Raw genomic sequence first — 21,461 nt, 5'->3', positions numbered from 1 at the left:
TATTCGGCATTGGCGAGGCCTCATCTGGAGTACTGTGTCCAGTTTTGGGCCCCACACTATGAGAAGGATGTGGAAAAATTGGAAAGAGTCCAGCGGAGGGCAACAAAAATTTTTAGGGGGCTGGAGCCCATGACTTATGAGGAGAGGCTGAGGGAACTGGGCTTATTTAGTCTGCAGAAGGGAAGAATGAGGAGAGATTTGATAGCAGCCTTCAACTATCTGAAGGGGGGTTCCAAAGAGAATGGAACTAGGCTGTTCTCAGTGGTAGCAGATGACAGAACAAGGAGCAATGGTCTCAAGTTGCAGTGGGGGAGGTCTAGGTTGGATATTAGGAAACACTATTTCACTAGGAAGGTGGTGAAACACTGGAATGGATTACCTATCGAGGTACTGACATCTCCATCCTTAGAGGATTTTAAGGCCCGGTTTGACAAAGCCCTGGCTGGGATGATTTAGTTGAGGTTGGTCCTGCTTTGAGCAGGGGTTTGGACTAGATGACCTCCTGAGGTCTCGTAGAATCATAGAAGATTAGGTTTGTAAGAGAGAGACCAAAAGGAATGGTTTCTAATTTACCATGAAGGCCCCCTGGCAACAGAACCAATGAAGATCTGCTGTGCAAAGGGGCTGGGAACCATGGATGTGTGAACCTTGGGTGGGAAGTCCCATCTGTGGAGGCTTCCTGTTTGGCAGCATGAAAGGATGCTTTTAGCTCTCAGAGGAGCAGAGGTCAAGTCGGACGATCCACCCTCCTCAGGCCTCTTCTGCAAATGGTGTGAGGTAGGAAAATTGCAGCTACTCCAGCAATTAGGCTGTAGCAAAAAGCTTCTGCAGGGGCAGGATTCTGCCATCCTCTTTCTCTGTGCGGAGACTGGTGTGCAAAACTGGGCAGCTGGATTTTTGCTTATGGGCTAAGTGACACTTATGTGCCAGCTCTCTGTTCTGAGTTATCTCTGGCCTTGACAAATGCACCATTGCCCCACTGATATCCATTTAGAATACTGCTGCTAAGATCATTTTCTTCAACTGTCTCTTTGGCCATGTCATCGCTCTCTTTTCATCCCTTCATTGGCTCCCCCTCTTCTTTTTCTTTTCAAGCATAAGCTACTTGTCTTCATTTTCAGCACCTACCCACAATCCATCTAGCATCTCTCACTCACTTTTAAAAAGTTGACTCCTGCCTCCAGTCGGCCCAGAATGTCAGCCTCCATCACTTGTTATATGGCCAAATAAGCACCTTCGTGTTTTCTCCCCTGCTGCCCTTCACACCTGGAAGAATCTCCCTGTTATGGGATGTAAAGACCCCATGCTGGCCTGGCAACCAAAAAGTAGATGCAGAAGCCACCAGCCTTACAACAGCTGGGAGAATAAAAACACTGAGAAGCAGGGAGGTGGAATGGCTGTCAGAGGAACAAGCAGGCTAAAGAAAGAAAGTCCTGCCAGCAAGCTGGTGAGGAGCCACCCAGAGACAATTCCCTAGAGAAGGGATGACCAGAACTACAGGCTGGAGAAGCCTACAGAATCAATTATCCTGCTTTCATTAAACTCTCTGGTACTTAAGCCCTATATTTCTCTGAACACTGTTTGCCTTCTCTGGACAATTTCTGTTTTGGGTGGGTTCTTCTTGAGATGGGGTGATCAAAACCAAATGCAGTATTTGAATTGAGGAAGTACCATTTTGTTAAGATACAGACCTAGACAGATTAAATACAGATCTAATTTAATACATTCACCTTGCATGTGAGTCCAAGAACAGTGTTTAAATAAGATCAGTCCTGGCAAGCTGTGCACTGCAGTATGTTGGCTTTAACTGAGTCCCTTTACAAGGTGACCATGACGTAGGTAGGATTGCTCTTGGTGACAGGGCAACTCTTTTGGGTTAGCTCAAGATCTCATGGCTACCCATGACGACAGGGAACCAGGGCTTTCTGGATCCATTCATAGCTGGCCACGCTCAAGGTCTCATGTTTGGACTGCCTCTAGAGATCTGCAACTTTGTCATGAACTTTGTCACTGCTATCTTCATTTTGGTGTCAGGATGTAACCTTTCCTGCCAGGATCTGTTTTAATAATCTGTCCTTAGAAGCCGATATGCTTTAAAAGTATCAACAGCATAAATCTAGCACTAATCCAACTAATGGCATCATTGAAGGCTTATGCCATTCAGGAGACGAAGAGAAGGCTCTTGCCTCCCCCAACCAGGACCGGCTCTAGGCACTAGCAAACCAAGCACGGTTTTTTTGCTTCGGCAGTTGCGCTCTCAGAGGTTTTTTGTTTTGGCTTGAGGTGTCAAAAAACCTAGAGCTGGCCCTGCCCCCAAGAGTGTCCATAAAGCCCTGAATGGTGTAAACGTTGCAGGCGGCGAATGGGCTGGTTAATTCTACTTGGCTGTCACTGTTTTGTTATGTCATTGAATTTCTTTTATTATAAGGAATTTTCATGCTATTGATAAAATCACTCAGGTCTGGACTGAGCTATTTGCTTCTGTCAGAATGGCAGAGCAGTATCTAGATGGGACAAATGCTACTCCTCAAGACAAGCCAGACCATAACCTCACCCACAATCAAAAGACTCTGCTCTCTAATTGTTGAGATGGTAGAATCTCACAGTCCTTCTAGGCTCTTCAGTGCTGCTAGTCACCCAGCTAGCAACAGCTACTCAAAATATCTTCCTACAGCTGGCCTCTTATTGATGCATACCTGGTTACAGAGATCGATTTTTTTTTTTAAACTCCAGCCTTGTGTTTTGCAGGGTATCGTGCCTGGAAATGATTGCCGCTGTCTCACTTCATTGTTCCTGCCTGTTAAACAAGGAGGTTAATGTAAGCACCTCACGCTGGTGCTCTGGGTACTACATTAGCTCCCTGCAACTTCTAGATTAAATTCATAATCTTTTGATCTTGATTTTCAAGGCTCTGAATGGCTGGCCCCGGCTACCATGGGTATGCCCCTCGGCTCACAATCAGGGACTATTGCAGCACAACTATGCAGTCATAAACAACAACAGAACCTGTCAACAACAAAAGTGAGACTCAGAAGTAAAGAGGAGAAAGAACCAATCACTTGTGTTTAGGCTTTTCCTAGATTTTATATCATTTTGTAAGATGCTTAAGATTTCACAGCATGAGTGCACGGACAGATAAGGTGTCAGTCTAAGGGATATGGGCCCAGTGCTTCTTTCACTTATCCCAGCATAAATCAGGAGTAACTTCACTGATGACAACAGAGCTAATAACAGTGTAAAACTGGTGGGAGAAAAATCAAAGCTTATTGGGTTTTTATTTTAAGGCGGACAATGTCCCTTTCACACCATTTTCCACTGTGCAAAATGAGTTCAAATTAAAAAGCTTTGCAAATGGAACAAATATCTCCTCATAGATGCCACTCAGCCTTCATTTAAAAAATAAAATCAACAAAAAGGCAATGTTGCTCCACAGGAAGGTTTCACCTTTTAATTTTTCATACAAGATAAATTTTTAATTTCCAGACATCAGAAATCAGGGGAATTTCCCCATGAGGCTTGCAGTTCAAAGAACACTCTTTGGGCGACTGTTGCCATAAAGTGTTAATTCATTATACTGCTGACTCAAATTCTACAATACATATTTTTACTGCTGCTTTTCTTCGGACAAATTTATTATTATTTTTTTAAGTCTTGGCTCTTTGCTAAAAGCTGGGCACTGCCAGAACAGTTTACTTGAACGCACAGGAAAATCCCCCTCACAAGCAGTTGCTTTATATAGTTTGGTCTGCTGAGCACAGAATTCACTGTGGCCCCACCAATTTCTCCTAATGCTGCCCAATTTTGTCTTATTTTAATTTAACTCACCATTATTAAAAATATTACATTTTGAAGTTGGGCAATATAAATAGGACAAGCTTGTGTACTCTTTGGAGCTACTTGCTAATGTCAGAAATTCAAACATAGGAATGACCTGCATGGCTGAAAGATTTCATTTGCAAAGTAAGATCAACTTAAATTTTTTATACAGTTGATGTGCAGGCCTCAGCTGTGCCTGCTGTTCACATTGGCTGCCGACTGCTTTGCAAACCTTTGAACTGAAACTCTTCTGAAATTAATTGCTATAACTTCGAAGGTACACTTTTGAAATTTGTCATTTGTTCTCAGTGTTGCTATATATTTCTTCCCACACTGTTCTCCTGCTCTGGGTGTATATATACATTTGCTAAGCTCCAGTGTGCTGTTCCTATGTTCCAAAGGGAGCAGGCTGAAATGACAGTCATGTTTTCTATTCCAACATAGGAAGGGAAGAGGGAAGATGGCAGTGTCACAAAGTTGTATTGTTTGTGGTTTCCTAGGCAAGATGGGCTTGATTTGAGTGGGTAGGAGGATGGAGAAGATGGAGCGTGTGCACGACTCTTCATAAATTCTATCCTCTAAACAGGAAGGAAATATGTGTGATAGACTTTGATAATTGTAAGAATCATAGATGCTCTTTAGTGAAACCAAGACCTTGTTCACAACTGAAAACGTTTGAAACTAGCCTTGCAGCATTGTGAGGAGTAACAGTTTTTTTATTTCTGGAAAGCACTTGAAATCCAACCTGAGGTCACAAGTGAAATTAATTAAGACATTCACAAGCTCATCATCTATCAGATTGTGGTCTAAATCAGAGAATTGCCTTACACAGATACACTACAAGACATCAAGAAGAAAGCAATCTGAATTTGGAGGAGCCAGTATAGCTGGGTTGGTAGCTACATAAGGGACAGAAGGTCAAGTTGCCAGTAGGATTTGGGCTTATAGCAATACTCGTGCTGCAATGCAGTACTTGGGAAATGCTACGCTGTCAAAGATGCTGTCCATCAGATGATGTATTCAACTTGGGGCTCTTCTGTTGGTCTCTGTTGATAATTAAAGCTTCCTCAGCATTTACCACAGAGGACAGGGAATAACTTTGGTTCTTCTCCAATACTCCTCATTAACAAAATAGGTTCTAAATGTGTGAGATGTTAAGCATACAAAGGTTCCTCCATTTACTTGCAGACATTAGCCTACTTGTAAAGGGTTTATTTTATTTTTATTAAAACAGGCACTATATAAGACCCAAATCTACACATTTCTAAAACGTTCTTTTTCAGGCTTTGGATTTATCCTCTAAGCTTGCACTGCAGTTTTCTGTATTATCTGGTTAACATGCCTTGTAAAGTCATTTCAAAAGGCTTTAAAAGCCTTTTACTTAACACTTTTGTGAAGTATATACTATAACTATAGTGATATTTGCTTGACAGTTTTGATTGTGCCCTAATAGGTATATTCTTATCTTAAAGTTTTGGGAATTAAGCCACCATCCAAATGAGAACATAGCTCTTTAATGTTTTAACTAAAACAGAGCAAGATGTGTTTAAATGCATGTGAGTCAGCTGCGAGGGATGTCCATTGTCTGCAAGAAAACTACACAATGTAAAACTGTAGCATCATGCTATTTGGCAAAATCTTTGATGGATACATTTCATGGAATTTAGCTTGTGCCAACCTCCGTAGTTTGCATTTTGAAGCAGCCGTGTTTTCAGGTGTGATTGACAGACTTTGAAGAGGACATTTAACACCAATTATGAGGGAAATCCTGCCCCTACTGAAGTCAAGGGAGTTTTATCACCGACAAACATTCAACATTCACCGTATGGATTTATAAGATTTAGAAGCAAGAGTTCCATACACTACACTTGTAATGAGGCTCTTTTTAATTGCACAGGGATGCTACAGAAGCACCAGCACAGTGGCATACAAAAGTAGGCAAGGCATGCCTTCCTTTCTGTTTGATGTAACTAAGTGCAACAAGCCTGAAAAGTTTAGTGTAATTTTTTATACAATTTTTTTGGTTGGACCATCTGTGATGCTGTTAGTATTACGTACCATTAGGATATAGCCATTAAGTAATTTGCACCAATTCACACTGAGTATCATGTGGGAGATAACGTGCTTGTGTAATTGACAAAGCACAAATATACCATCCCTTATCTCAATCGGCTTTTTCCCCCCCCTCAGCCTTCATTCATGCTCTTGTAGTCTGTATGCCACAGAAATCCCTCCCTTGATCCTCTCTGCCACTTCAGCTGCCTCTGCCCTTTTACCTCCAAGGTTCTAGAGTGTGACCCTCATACCACTGCCTTGAAGGTCCCCCGCTCACCGCCAAAACCTTCTAATCCACTTTGTCATTCAGTGTAGCTGCCCTCACTAACTCTATTACTAGCCTCTTCCTGACCAACTTCCAGCACTACACCCTCCTCCATCTGAGCCTTGTGACAGTCATTCACTCCCTCCTGAACTTGCTCTGCCCTTGGAAGTCATAATCCTGTTTCCTCCCCTCTATACTTTTGTTTCCTTTACATGTTCACAAGCCAATTCTTTCTATCCCCCTACCATAAAATCCTTATCTCTGGCTTGCCTCACTTCAATTTATCTCTTCACTATATATTCCATTCTATGCATCCGATGAAGTGGGCTGTAGCCCATGAAAGCTTATGCTCAAATAAATTTGTTTTAATCTCTAAAGTATCACAAGTACTCCTGTTCTTTTTGTGGATACACATTAACATGGCTGCTACTCTGAAACCTGTCACTTCAACATGAATTCAGATCACGGTCTATCATACATTCCCTCCTCTTTCCAGGCTGTACAAAACACTGCTGTGCTCTAGACAACATTTCATGACAGTACTATTACACTTTGTAGTAAATGCCCCCATGCACAAATTTGATCGTTTACATAATTCTGAACTGCAATTTTTTTCATGTAAAACTAGTCTTCATATGGTATCTCACCTCTGAGTTAAAGGTGTGGATTCATGTCCAATCCTAGGACTTGAATTTATATTCCTAATCAGTACCAACACTGCAATACATGTATAAGCCTTTGGATCCTTCTATATTCTACTCTTTTCTGCTGGTTGTCCATGCTAAGGATTCTATAATACTTTACAAATGTGTAGGGGAAATTCCATTCCATCTCTCAATACCATTGATTATAAAGGTAAGAGCTATCACTAAAGACAAAATGGTTGCTCCATTTGCCTAATTGGTCTCCGCACCACCAGCAAGTAATTAGTTGATTTGTAAAGCAGCTTTGGTGTAAAAAATGTACTATAGAAATTTAAAAAATTCTATATGGTGCACACCATATATAAAACCAGATATTAAATTACCCAAGGAAGACAATATTACATTGCTGCATAAATGACAAATATTGATCATTTTGCATCAAAATGAAATCATGCCAAATCATAAATAATAAAAGTGCTTGACTATAGATATATAGCAGGCAGTAAGCAGATTTACCACATAATTAAAGTGCTTAAGGCAAAATACAGACTTCTGGTATTTTCTAATTTCTAGTAAACCAGGGTGAGCTGGTAAATTCTGAGATCACTTAATGTAAAAAATATATTTACAAGCTAAATCTAACTGTAGTCTTTATTTGGAAAGTAAACAGCAAGGAAACAGTGTGCATCTAATTTTTGAAATTCTTCTGGCTTTTCTTTTTGACCTTTGGTATTTGTATGTATCGACGCTTTCTCTAAACCATTGTACAAAAACACCTTGAAGTGTCAAGCTTTAAAAATGAGTCTTCGTTTCTCTTTCTCCTGTGCAGCTTGGATTATCTTGGCCTTGTCAAAATACATTCTCTAGTTAGAGGTTGAAAATATTTCCCTCCTGGCTCCTAAGTATTGATTTTTCAACACTCAACTCTGTCTGTCAGCTGAAGAGGTGAAAGGTGAAAGTTCATCCAGCACTGCCTGGCTTTACCTTCCTATTAATGTCATGCCCTTTCCACATTTGATCAGTTTATGTGATCACCAACACAACTGTTATTGAGCATATTTTACCTATGAGAAAATATTTAAGTCATGAATGATTTTAAACACACACACCTTGAAAACTGAGTACTCAAATATGTTGCAACCAACTCCTTTTGTGTTTATCTATTTTTTTGAAGTCTTGTTATGTAAATGATTGACTCAATTCAAACTGTACTATCTTATCTGATCACTAAGAGAAAGATTACATTTACTGCTTATGCTGTAAACCTTTTTCAGCAATAACGATCAATTTTGTTATTCCTGCTCAAATGCAATCATGCTTTTTTACTACAGGGGATGCAAATTCAAATCCAAAGTATTATTACACTAAACAAATGTAATAATCTCAGCTCAGCTCCCAATGGACAGTAAGCCATGTCAGAAAATCTCGATGCATAATTTGGTTCAATTACTCTCTCTCTTAAGAGAGATCTAGGACTGGAATAACAAGAAGAGAGCGTAGCTTTACACATATTACAGACGGTGTTGTTGAGGTTCTGGAAGATCATCATTCTCTTTAACTGGTTGACTCACACTGTTCTCATAGACAGAAGAGATAATGGCTTTCCCTCAGCACTTTCCGACTTCCTTTTTTGTTAAGAAGGCCTTGAGTTTCTTGAACATGAATTTTCATCCAACTTTGTGAAATGTAACCTTATTCAAATAAATGTAAGAATGTATTTCTGTGCATAAGAAATATAAAAATGAATGTCAAGTAAGTCATGGAACTAAGGATGCATTACATCACAGTTAGGATGATAATATAGGAACAATGTCCTTCAATACTATTCAGTTTTTATTTCACAAACATATGTACATAGCATTAGTACATACAGTAGCATTTAAGTGGAATCATCAAGAAATTTCTTGAGAGGCAAACATTTTCATCATTTACCATATACAGTGACTTCAATCATTACAACATTTTCATACAGTTATTTCATCATATCATCTTTAGCTTGTAAACTGCCAATAAAGCCACATATGTCTCCACATTTACAAGGACAAGTCCAAATACAGTACTAACAAATCAATAAAATACTAAAAGCTTACACTGGAATGACAACACAAATTTTACTGCAGTACTGAGAAATCTAATCTGTGATGAAATTTGGGAGTAGGGTTGACAAAGTCACTGAAATGGAGATTTGCGTTTAACTAATGTGCAAATATTAGTTAAGCAGTGAGATAATCTATTTCCACCCACTAAGCATTACTGCATTTTCTAGCCAAGTAACACTAACTCCACATTAGATTGTAATCCTGACTGTTGCGCTAGATGTATTGTATAAAACATTTGCAGAAGTTGTCATAATCTTCTGAAAATTTTGCTAATTTAGCTTTTGCTACATTTAACTATTGTTCAATACTGGAAGTAGATTTCCCCCTTTCTTTTACAATTTTTTGTAATCTATTAAATTTATAGTTTAAAGCAAACTTTTTATTATACGTGTAATGCAAAATATTTTACTGCATACTAAAGAAAATCTTCTTTAGCATACCCATTGCTAATGTGTTTCCATTTAGCTTTTAAAAGTAAACATATATGTACTTGAAAAATATTATAACGTAAGTAAATATAACTTTGGAATGCCTATGGGAGAATGAATAAAATGTACCTTTTAATTTTCCTCATATGCCTATACTTAAATGTAGCACTATAGCATTCGATTCTACAGACAAATTGTGTATATGCTGTGTATTTCTTTGCTTCTTGTCATGGAGGCCTACATATATCTCTCTTTATAAATACAATGTACATGCATGTTGCATAAGTTTACTTTAAAGAAAAGCATCAAAAATTCTACTACAGAATTTTACCACCACTATATGCTACAGCCTTGCCATAGTTGGAAAGAATAAAATTTACAGCAATATGAGATAAACATTCCTAAAGGTCTTAATTTCTTACTCTGTTCGTAAAAATTATAGTAAACCACAGATATGTTGATTCTGGACTGTAGATCCTACTTTCATGTATAGTGTACTATACAGACTGCCTCTAGAAAAAAATGCACTTGAAATTTAGAAGCCATTACTTTCTTTGTTCATTTATTCCCATTCTGTTGGATTTTCTGGCAAGCATCGCCTTTAACTTCATGTGTCATCATTTAATGTGAGCCTTCTCTCTTTTGTGAGCTTTCCAGACAAAAATGGCAAAGAAACTAAAAGCTGTACAAACACTTATATTAATACATTTAAATAAAATAGTATTTTTGGGATTTTTTTTTATTTTACACATAAACCAGCATATTTTTCACATTATTAGATATTTCACAAAATTAGATATGTAAGAAAGAGGGAAAATGTGAACAATGACAACATTACAGAAGAATGGGGAAAATGTTTAAATACACTGGACTCAAATAACAACTAACTCACCTTTTACATATTTGCCATAATTTTTCAGTTGCTCAATATCCATTATATCTGTGTTTCCATCAAGCATATTTGCATTTTTACTCCTCAGTCCTTCAGTGAAGCCAAACTGTGAGTTTGCAACACTGCAATAATTTATACAGCAACAGGATGTGATGGCATAAATGCAGGATTCTCATTTCCCTGCGAGTTCCAGTACCAGTGGGAAAGAGAAAGCTCTTTTTAAAATACAAATATCTGCAGTAGAAGCAAAGGGGATACAGAAAAAACACACCTTTGTGCATAAGTATTCTTTTTTTTCAAGTTTCCTTTCCCCCTCTTTAAGAGATTCTTAGTATTTACATGTTGACTGCTCAATTCTTTCTTCCAGGTCACAAAAACAATGACCTAGTATGCCATAACTTCCAATTCAATCAAGAATTTAAACTTTATATGAGGAAAAATGCTTCTTCAAAATGAGAACAAAGGCTACTCTTGTCCTGAAAACCTAATTCCTCATATACTTTCTCATGAATTCCATGGCAGTTATCCCCAAGAAGCTAACTGCTAAAGCCTATGACACCTCACTCAATGATCACCCTATAGTCACTAGAAGAAAGTACATGTAAACATAGAACCTTTCTGGTAAACAATAAGATTCTTTAAGAACTTCAAAAGGAAAATAATATTTATAATTAGGACTGCTCTGCATTACTTCAGTCTAAAATGCAAAAGTGACTTGATTCAGCCCAACTTCAGAGATTGGGGTATGATTCCTGAAAATGCTGATCTAGTCAAGGAGTGAAACCTCAGTGTTACTGATATTTTTCAGCTTCTGTTGCACCAAGCAACAAGAGCATTCCCAACAGCCATCTTCGTCCCTCCTATTAACAGCAAGAAAAAACTACATGATGATAGAATAACCTCATTTGGTTGAGCTGGTGGGCATACCTCTGAATCAATAGCTGGCACAAGCAAGATTCTGCTCTAGGGAACCATGCAGAAATGTTGCAGTCTGGCTGGTCCCATTGGATGATTTATATAGGCACTGGTGTGGGTAATCCAGTGTTACAAAAGAACAGAGAAAGAGAATTACAGGGAATTTTACAACCAAAAAAAATGTATTTCTAGCAATAGAGAGCTTGACTCTAGACCATAAATCGATGTTCTTTGCCATCATGAGCCATAAGAATAACATTGCGATTGGAAGTCCAGATCAGCCGTGCCAATTTGAGTGCATTGTGTGAACCTGGTGAGGCAGGCTGGACAGGAGGCACCTGGTATGTTTTAATACAGCGGAGCTGAGGTGCAGAATTCAGCATTCCAATACTTCCCAAAAGAGAGGTGTTCATCTGCAGTAACAGAAAAAGAGAGAGTCAACACTGAAACCAAAGGGCTTCTTGTGAAGAATAATTTAATGTAAAACAAAGCCTTTTCTCTTTTTTTACAGAAAACTTCTAATAATACTTGCCAGTACCAGCAACTGTGGCTGCCCTCTCTAATGACCTTCAATTAAAATTTTATTTAGTTAACCAAAAAACACTGTTTCTTAAACTAAAGAGATGCTGAGAATCTAAGCAGTATGTTTGCAAATGCTTAATTAACTCTATACACAACTCTGCAAAACGAAACTAGTTGTGCTAAATTTAGTAGTGCATATTTTACTGCTTTCCTTTTTCCTACAGATCTGTAGACTTGAAATTATCTTAAACGATACTTTTACAGCCATATTTTAAAAAGTTCTACTCTCTTTTTTCCCTGCAAGACATGATGAAAATGATTTTTTTTTAAACTGGACTAAATGGAGAAATAAAATACAGCCAAGTTTCTGTTTTTTGTAAGTTACAATCTTTTGCAAGGCATGGAAACTCAGCAAAGTTTAGAAACAGAATTAGTGGTAAGAAATTAGTTCCAGTCTCACCATTGGCCTTTTTAAAATGTCCATTTTCTTTTAATTCTATCTACTTTAAATTAAACAGTGAGATCTGAACCAACGTATTAGCTTAAACCTATAATGAAGTCTATCACTTAACATATTAAATAAAAAATATCACCTACAACTTCTTTATATTCATTTAACACTATCATTTCAGAACTGCAGTAGGCAATCAAAAATTATAAATTATAACATATTTCTGCTGGAATATATATTTAAACATGTTAAAATCACAAAAATTAGAGATGGAAGAGACCTTTTGGATGCTGAAGTATATCTACATGACAGAGCAAGAGTGGTTCCAATGCCATAACAGAACTCATGGAAGACTGGTGAATTTCCAGAGGACTGGAGAAGGGCAAACATAATACATCCATCTTTAAAAAGGGGAACAAAGCGTGCCCAAGGAATTACAGACCAGTAAACCTAACTCAGTTACTCGGAAAAATACTGGATCAATTTGTAAGCATCTGTAGGATAATATGGTTATAGGAAATAGTCAACAAGGATTTGTCAAGAACAAATCATGCTGAACCAACCTAATTTTCTTTGATGGTGTTATTGGCCTAGTGGATGGACGGAAGTAGTAGATGTGATATATTTTGACTTTCGAAAGGCTTTTGACAGAGTCCCACATGACATTCTCATAAGCAAACTAGGGAAGTGTGGTCTAGATGAAATTACTAATAAGGTGAGTGCATAGGTGGTTGAAAGACTGTACTCAAAGAGTAGTTATCAATGGTTTCCTGTCAAACAGGGAGAGCGTATCTCTAATGGGGTCCCACAGGGGTCAGTCCTGGGTCCAGTACTAGTCAATATTTTCATTAATGATTTGGATAATGGAGTGGAGAATCACAGAATATCAGGCTTGGAAGGGACCTCAGGAGGTCATCTAGTCCAACCCCCTATTCAAAGCAGGACCAGTACCCAGACAGATTTTTGTCCCAAATCCCTAAATGGCCTCCTCAGGGATTGCACTCACAACCCTGGGTTTAGCCGGCCAGTGCTCAAACCACTGACCTCTCTCTCCCCTTACCCCTCCCACCATGTGCTTATACAATTTGTGGATGACCCCAAGCCGGGAGGGATCACAAGCACTTGGAGGCCAGGATTAGAATTCAAAACAACCTTGACAAATTAGAGAATGAGAGAGTTGTCTGAAATCAACAAGATGACATTCAGTAAAGATAAGTGCAAAGTACTTCACTTAGGAAGGAAAAATCAAATGCACAACTACAAAATGGGGACTAGCTGGCTAGGTGGTAGTACTGCTGAAAAGGATCTGGGAATTATAGTGCATCACAATCTGAACATGAGTCAATAATGTGATGCAGTTGCAAAAAAGTCAAATATCATTCTGGGGCGTATCATCAGGAGTGTCATATGTAAGACATGGGATGTAACTGTCCTGCTCTATTTGACACTGGTGAGGCCCGGACTGGAGTACTGTGTCCAATTCTGCCACCACACTTTAGGAAAGAGATGAATAAATTGAAGAAGAGCAACAAAAATGATAAAAGGTTTAGAAAACCTGATGTATGAGAAAAGTTTAAAAAAAACAACTCTGGGTTTGTTAGGCTTGAGAAAAGAAGACTATGAGGGGAGAGGGATCTGATAGTCTTCAGATATGTTAAAAGCTATTATAAAAGAGGTCGGTAATCAACTGTTCCCCATGTCCACTCAAGGTAGGACAAGAAGTAATGGGCTTAATCTGCAACAAGGGAGATATTAGGAAAAACTTTCTAACTCAAAGTAGTTGAGAGCTCTTGAACAGGCTTCCAGGGAGGGTGTGGAATCCCCACAATTAGAGGTTTTTTAGAACCAATTGGACACACACTTGTTCAGGATGGTCTAGGTTTACTTGGTCCTGCCTCTGTGCAGGAGGGCTGGACTTGATGATCTCTCAAGATGTCTTCCAGCGCTACATTTCTATGATTCTGTGATAATCTTTCAAAAAACAACAACAAAAGTTTCACCTTCTTTCTGGTATTTATATTAACAAAATATTAAGAGACGAAACCTTTAAAAATATCTGTTGATCTATATTCTTTGAAAAATTGGCTAATATTTTTGAATTATATTTTGTTATATGTTTTAAAAACAAGAAAAACTCCCTCAAAAACTTCCATTCTCTTAAATGCTCCAATACTCTTGAAAGCCTCCCTATATAAAAATGCATTAGGATGCTAGGATTTCTATACAATAGGTAGATGATAGTCCAGCTGTATACCTAGGATGGGGCACATGAAACCAAGGCAAATCTTCGGACATTTAAGATGTGTTATTGCTGACACCATGTTCTGAATTCTGATCAGTACAAAATATAAGCCATTACTTTTTCTAGTCCTTCTCAGCAGCAGAATGGTGTCAGAGAGTGTAAATCATGGCATCTCTAGCAGGGAGCATGCAAGCACCACTGACATTTTCACAATTTAAATCATCTTGAGTAATAACCCTTTTAAGATGACTAATGTTACTGATTTTCCTGCATTAATAATAGTGCTGAATAGAACACAGAGGGGAAAAAAATCACTAGTGCACGAGGTCACATTTTAAAACTAAATGCATAGGTACATTTAACTCTTTATGTAAAAGCCAGCTTAACATGAACGGATTTACACACAGTAAAATCTGGCAATTCACATTTTTAAACCTGTGCCCGAGTTTGAAGATTTTTTAAGTGAGGTCCCTTTTCAATGATTCTATGTAAAAGATCAAAATCAATAAGCCTGATTGCTTTCCCAGGAAGTTAAACTAAGTATATGTACTGATGGTTGAACATTTTTACTGTTTTTATTCACTATTTCAGAAAGCACAATATATGATGGATAATAATTCAGTACATTTTGTGGCATATACTGTATTACTGAATGACACAAAAAATTGTGGAAAATTTAAAAAACCATTAACTAATGTCTGCAGGAATACTGGGTCCAATCTTGTAGTCTTACTGCTGGCAAAACTCCCACTGTCTTCGATGGCTATTTTGCCTGCATGAACTGCAGGATCAAGCCCACTGTTTTTCAGATAACTATTATTTAAGTTTATAATTTAAAAACACTTTTACATCCTTTGGCCATTTGAGTTGGTTTTCCTATTTAAATGCACATGTTTTAAAACTCTTAATGACATGTAGGTACAGGTGAATGCTAATTTCTTAAAAATATGAATGGAAACTAAATGTAAAGCAATTAATACCTCAATACATTAATGCCAATATTTTTTTCTTTTGGAATTACATATGAATTGATTGCACAAGAAAGCTAGGGACAGGTTATGCATAAATGAGGGTAGTGCTGTACACATTTCCCCATCCAGCTTTGCCAACAAACCTTTACTCTGACTGGCAATTTCCTTCCTTTTGTCTCTTGGGTTCTGCCAATCATGCTAAACTGAGTGCTGATGTTTTGCTATGATCAAAGGGGAACTAAACTGCAACTACTAAAATCCTTTATACTGGTGATCTGAAATAGAATTTGAACTCTTAGCTCCAGAGGAAAAAAGGGATTGAGCAACCCAAATCTACCCCATCACCAAGCCCAACTGCAAAGTCTTTTAAGGAAAAAAAAAGTCTAAAGAGATAAGGCTCAACTTTGCATAGGGTTCTGTTCTTGTGCCCTTTGCGCTATTAAAAACAAACATAAGAAAGAAAAAGATTGTTCAAACTATTAATTTAAACTCGAAAGGGTAGGGATGTTGTCATCCTGCTTTTTATAAAGTGCACAGTTCACTTTTGGCCCTAAATAATATAAATATATATTAACAATAATAAGAATTTTGATTAAAATACTGAGATCAAATTCTCAAGCCTTAACATAAAAATTAATTTAAAGGATATAAAAACAAACAAACAAAAAAACCTCAAACACCTGCTTAGAGGGCCTACTCACTAAGTGCAGGCTCTTATTTGGTCAACCATCAGTGTACCCTTACATCTACAGGACATCAATACAAGCTATGAAAGTATGGGTATTTTATTAAGAATATAGTATTAGTCCATGAAGTTCCAAACTTAAGAACGTTCTCGAGTTACCTAGAGGTTACATATTCTTAGTGTGCACATGAACAAAAAACACAGTACAGTAACTCCTCACTTAACATTGTAGTTATGTTACTGAAAAACGCTACATCAAGTGAAACAATGTTAAGTGAATCCAATTTCCCCATAAGAATTAATGTAAATAGGGGGGTTAAGTTCCAGGGAAATATTTTTTTTGCCAGACAAAAGACTACACACACACACACTCTACAAGTTTAAAAAAAACAATATAATACTGTACACAGCAATGATGATTGTGAATCTTGGTTGAGGTGTTGGAGTCAGAGGGTGGGATATTTCCCAAGGAATGCCTTACTGCAAAATATTGAACTAGCACTCAGCTGAGCCCTCAAGGGCTAACACATTGTTGTTAATGTAGCCTCACACTCTACAAGGCAGCACGAATGGAAGGAGGGGAGACAGCATGGCAGAGAAAGATAGAAACACACATTCTGTGTGTGAGATAGACGTGCACTGCCCCTTTAAGTACGCTGACCGCACTCTAAGTACATTGCCTTTTTAAGTAGATCAGCAAGTTGAGACAACAGCTGCTGCCAGCAAGCTCCCTCCGTCCTGAGCCCTGTTGTGTCATTCCCCCCTTCCCACCGCTCTGTGGTGATGGGGTAAAGGACTGGGGGGGCAGGAGCAGGGGGAGGGGGACACCCTGACATTAGCACCCCTCCTTTCCCCCTTGCACAGTAAGTAGGTGGTTCCCGGGAACAGCTCCAAGGCAGAGGGCAGGAGCAGCACATGGCAGTGGTGGGAGGGACAGCTGAACTGCCTGGCAATTGATAGCCTGCTGGGCGGCTGATGCACAGGGAACTTCGGGAAGCTGATAAGGGGGCTTCCGGTCGATCCTGGTTCCAAGCCCCCACCAGCTGGCTCCAATGGGCTGCTCTTTCTGCAAGCAGTGGACAAAGTAGGTGGCTGCCAATGTTATAAGGGAGCATTGCGCAACTTTAAACGAGCATGTTCTCTAATTGATCAGCGACGTAACAACGAAACAACGTTAATGGGGACAACTTAAGTGAGGAGTTACTGTAATACTCACTTTACATTTAAAAACAGTAAAACAAAGGTATATATTATTATTTATGTAGGAGCACTGGTAATCACAGACATCATCACAGATATAAAATGCAAACAGAGGAGGGTGGTCTAATGGATAGGGTATTAGCTTCCTGGAACTCAAGGATCCAGGTTCAGTTCAGTGCCATGCCACAACCTTCCTATTTGCTTGTTAAAGTTGTGTGGTCTCTCTATGCCTCAGTTCGCCATTTGTAAATGGGAATAATAGTACTTCCCTTTTTCACAGATGTGTTGTGAGGATATTTTATATATATATAAAAATTATGAGATGCTCAGATAATACTAAGTAATGGGCAATCTATCAGCACCTAAGATAGACAGAGGCCCATACTGCAAGGAGCTCATCTGTTAATACATATATTTTTATTCAACTTATATATTTATACAAGTTATAATCTACTTATACAGATAACAGGAGTGAATAAATTTGTCAAAATGTTACCCTAAGAAACTAAGGAGCCTCGATCTAATGTTTAAGTGATTTAGGCATCCAGGGGGCCTAAATCCCATTGATTTTCAATGGTACTTAAACTCCTAAGGGCCTATGTCACTTTTGAAAATGTTACCCTTTATCAGCATGCCTGTGTGAGAGCATCGCAGACAGCATATGAAAAAGAACTAGTGGGGCACTAAAATAAGGGGAAGTAAGAGAAGAACCAGTGTGGAGATATAGCTCTGTATACAGATTGTCCAAAATGACAGCACTGATGTTGTGGTTTCAGCTTTAAGTTTTGGAATTTCCTGAGTTTTGGAATGCTTGTGATTTCAGCTATAATGATACATTTTTCCCCTTTGTCAGAGGTTACACTAGTACTGAATAACATTTTTAAAAAAGATCCAAAAAGTTGTCCACAAATGCCAAAACTCAACCTCATTTACAATACTAGCATTGCATATATCTCTTTGCCTTTTGTGTATATTCTTACCTGCCAAAAGGAGATGTGACTGTCTGTGTTGGAATAAGTGGCAAGGTACCGTCCATCAGGAGCAAAAGCCACAGCAGTTATTGGCCCTTTGTGGCCATGGATAGTCTAACAAAGAGGAAAAAATGTAGTTTAGAAGATCAATTACTCAGCACCATTGCGGTGCCACACAGACACAAACTGAATACAAAGCTAACAGTGTGTGTATCTATAGAAATGACTTATAAATGTAGGTCATAATTGTCAGTTAAAACGAAGTATAGTGAAGAGATCATAGTTTGGCAAACTGAAAACCAAATATAATTTCATTATTTCATACATGAGAATGAATTTAGTGATAGGGTAAGGTAGCACTGTGACAGCCTGGGAGGCAGAAGGCCTCTCTCTGTGTGTTCTCAGAACAGGTACAGCATGTACAGCAGAGCTGAAGCTTCCCTGTGCTACTCCATTGTTGTACATCAGTCCTAAACTAGATACAAGAGTAATAAAGTCTCCATGCCATCCTTGCTTTCTCTGCAGAGACTGTTAACAATGATGCCAATTGTGGTGGTTTTGCATACAAGTAAGAGAACATTGTCCATTTTCAGGGATTCTGAAGAAATGTTCTGATAGAACAGCAGAAAAAGATTCAGACTTTCAAAATTATGACCTTAACTAGAAGAAAAGGGAATTATTCTTCTCTTGGTTATTTGTACTAACAGTGCTAAAACTCTTGGTTTAAAATATCAGGCATGAGATTCAGAAGCTGACTGTTCAGAAACATTTGGTTGAACAATTTCAAGCATTTACTTGCCAACCTTCATCTGCTGGGAAGGTGATGATACCTATACCTGTTATGTTTTGTGGTTAAAATGGAACTAGCAGTTAGGGAATGACATCCCATCTACAGCTTTATAGTCACACGATCAGCGAGTCTTTCTGGTTACCCAGCTTCCAAATCTCATGTCTTATGTTTGAAACCTCAGAGAATTTTTCACCTGTGTCTTGTAAATCTTTGGAGACTGCTAAATTCCAATGAATTTGTAGATATTATTTTTGAATAGCTCCCCAACATTTTCTCCACCCCTGCATAAATAGGTGCTATCAAGGATACAGCAGCCTCTTGTGGCAGCTGGTCCAGAGAAATAATGTGGATCCCCATAGCTATTCAGTGAAGATGTCTCCTGCCTATTGCCAGGGGTTCCAGCTGCCGTGTAATGTCGAATTAGGAACTAGATGATAGCAAATTAGGGACCACCACTTCCAGTATTACAATCACAGACTCCATCCTGCTTGATTATTTTATGTGGACATTAGGTTCAGGGCTGTGACCTTTGGAGAGGCCCACAGCATACTGAATACATTTCCTGCTGTCCTAACAATGATTATTTACAGGTTGACTGACATTCTGCCAGCTTGTATACACCTTCAAAGGTGGTGTGCGGGAGGGAAGTCTCTCTCATTGGGTTTGCCACAGAAAAAAAGAACCACCATGTGCACCATTCTCTCACTTGAATAAATGGCAAATGGGACACTGGGGAGAGGAGAGACAATCAAGATTTTTTCTCAAATAGGTTGAGGGTGGTTAAATGATTCTTGTGTAATCCCAATAGGAGCCCCCTGCTTGTCTTTCATGATTAGAAGTTAACCTCTTTCTCTCTGATCCTTAATGGCAGGTACTCTTTAAAAACCAAACCAAACCATGCCTTTGACCATGATTGGTGCTTATTTTTTTTTCTTCCTATCTTGGGCTGCCATAGGTAGTTATCACTTCTCTTCAGGGGACCACAGAACTTCAAGAGCGGAGAGGCCCATAGTAAGATGTTGGGAGGTTATTTGCGTGAGATCTCCTCTTGGTGAAGTTTTTTTTTCTTTGACCTCTGTGTAGCAGAACTGACCTTTCCTCCTCCTGCTGTGAAGTCAGTATCCATGAATGGCTTTCGACTATTTATATGGCTCAAAAAGCTTCATAGATAAGATAAGATAGAATAGGACCCTATGTTTATCTATCATAATTAAACAAATGTAAATCAGAGGACGCAAAAGGAAAAAATTAATTTAAAATAAAATGAAATAATTAAATTACTGGACCAGAGAGTCTTTGCACAACATTAACATGACATATTTTTACAGTGGGAGTTTATCATCCCATGGTAGCAGTAACTCAAGGAAAGAACATATGACATGATATATTTAAATTTGAAATGTCACCATAAAATTCATTATAACCATTACAATGACAGCAATCAATATTTCTGAAGCTTACAGACAGTAAGCACACTCCATTCTCTGTTGCGTGAAACAAGAAAGGTGCTATTTGAAGGAACATATGATAACATTACAATAACAAATGAGAAAAATGCTCAAGACTAAATTTTCAAACAAGCCCCAGAAACTACACCTGCAAAGTTTGACAGCGTGCCACTTTGTACACAGAAAAACCTCCACTTGCATTAAGAATAGGTATTCCTGCTATTACAATACACATTTTGCTTTGGCACCTATGTGCTTGCTTGAATACATTTTTAGAAATCACTCCTTCTCAGCAGGTCTCCTGACATCAGCAAATGAAAACGTATTTGCTGGTCAATGCAAACGAAAATCTTCATCCTCACAAGTATACAAAATAGGTTGATTTCAGAGCCATCAAATCACAGAATCACAGAAATGTAGGGCTGGAAGAATCCTCAAGAGGTCATCTGATCCAGCCTCCTATGCTGAAGTAGGACCAAGTATACTTAGACCATTCTTGACAGGTGTTACAAATCATCCACATTCTCTACAGGCAAGTCTTGTCCTCTAACTACTTTCCCTTGCAATGAGCCTTGATCCTCTGCAGGGGGAGAAAGGTGGCTGAGGCCAGTGCAGTTTAGTAAAGTCTGAAATGCTCAAAACCTACCCCTTCACTTTATTCACATACCAACAGGAGAGGAGAATAATCAGGAAAACAGAGACAGAATAGGGAATGGGAGGCGTGTGTGTGTGTGTCTGTGTGTGTGCAAATGGAACACATTCTCAATTTGTAACCAACTGAAATGTTCTTAACGCAATTGTTTTTGGGGCCAGAATTTAGAGCCTTAATGGCCACAGGGTGGATACTGCTGCATTAGACCTGATCTGAGCCTGTTTTCCTTGCATGTTTAAAACTCCCAGTGACATCACTGAGCATTTTGGATGCTCAAGGGGTGCAGGATCAAGGACAGGACAAAAGGGTCTATAAGAATGAAAAGAACTATATAAGAGCTATGTATTAATTATTAATTATATATTATTATTATTAATTTATAAGCATGGTGTCTCCACATGCTAAATCTCTTAAA

The 21,461-nt window shown here is 38.5% G+C and overlaps 2 protein-coding genes across 3 annotated transcripts in view; one reads left to right on the top strand and one right to left on the bottom strand.

Annotated features, from left to right (window-relative positions):
• Positions 1-21,461, top strand: part of LOC127046995 (uncharacterized) — a 441,735-nt gene that overhangs the window by 163,000 nt on the left and 257,274 nt on the right. The window lies entirely within an intron of this gene.
• WDR7 (WD repeat domain 7) overlaps positions 8,596-21,461 on the bottom strand; it is a 367,588-nt gene continuing 354,722 nt past the window's right edge. For both annotated transcript variants that reach the window (XM_050944630.1, XM_050944631.1), the window contains 2 exons: positions 18,166-18,270; positions 8,596-11,527 (listed from right to left, as the gene is read on the bottom strand). In XM_050944630.1, coding sequence (XP_050800587.1) covers positions 11,324-11,527; positions 18,166-18,270 — 309 coding nt within the window. In that variant the 3' untranslated portion in view covers positions 8,596-11,323. The remainder of the gene's footprint in view (positions 11,528-18,165; positions 18,271-21,461) is intronic.

The sequence above is a fragment of the Gopherus flavomarginatus genome, chromosome 3, assembly GCF_025201925.1.
Source record: "Gopherus flavomarginatus isolate rGopFla2 chromosome 3, rGopFla2.mat.asm, whole genome shotgun sequence".
NCBI lineage: Eukaryota > Metazoa > Chordata > Testudines > Testudinidae > Gopherus > Gopherus flavomarginatus.
Note: the sequence above shows the minus strand (reverse complement) of the source record. Positions and strands in the feature narration are given on the sequence as shown.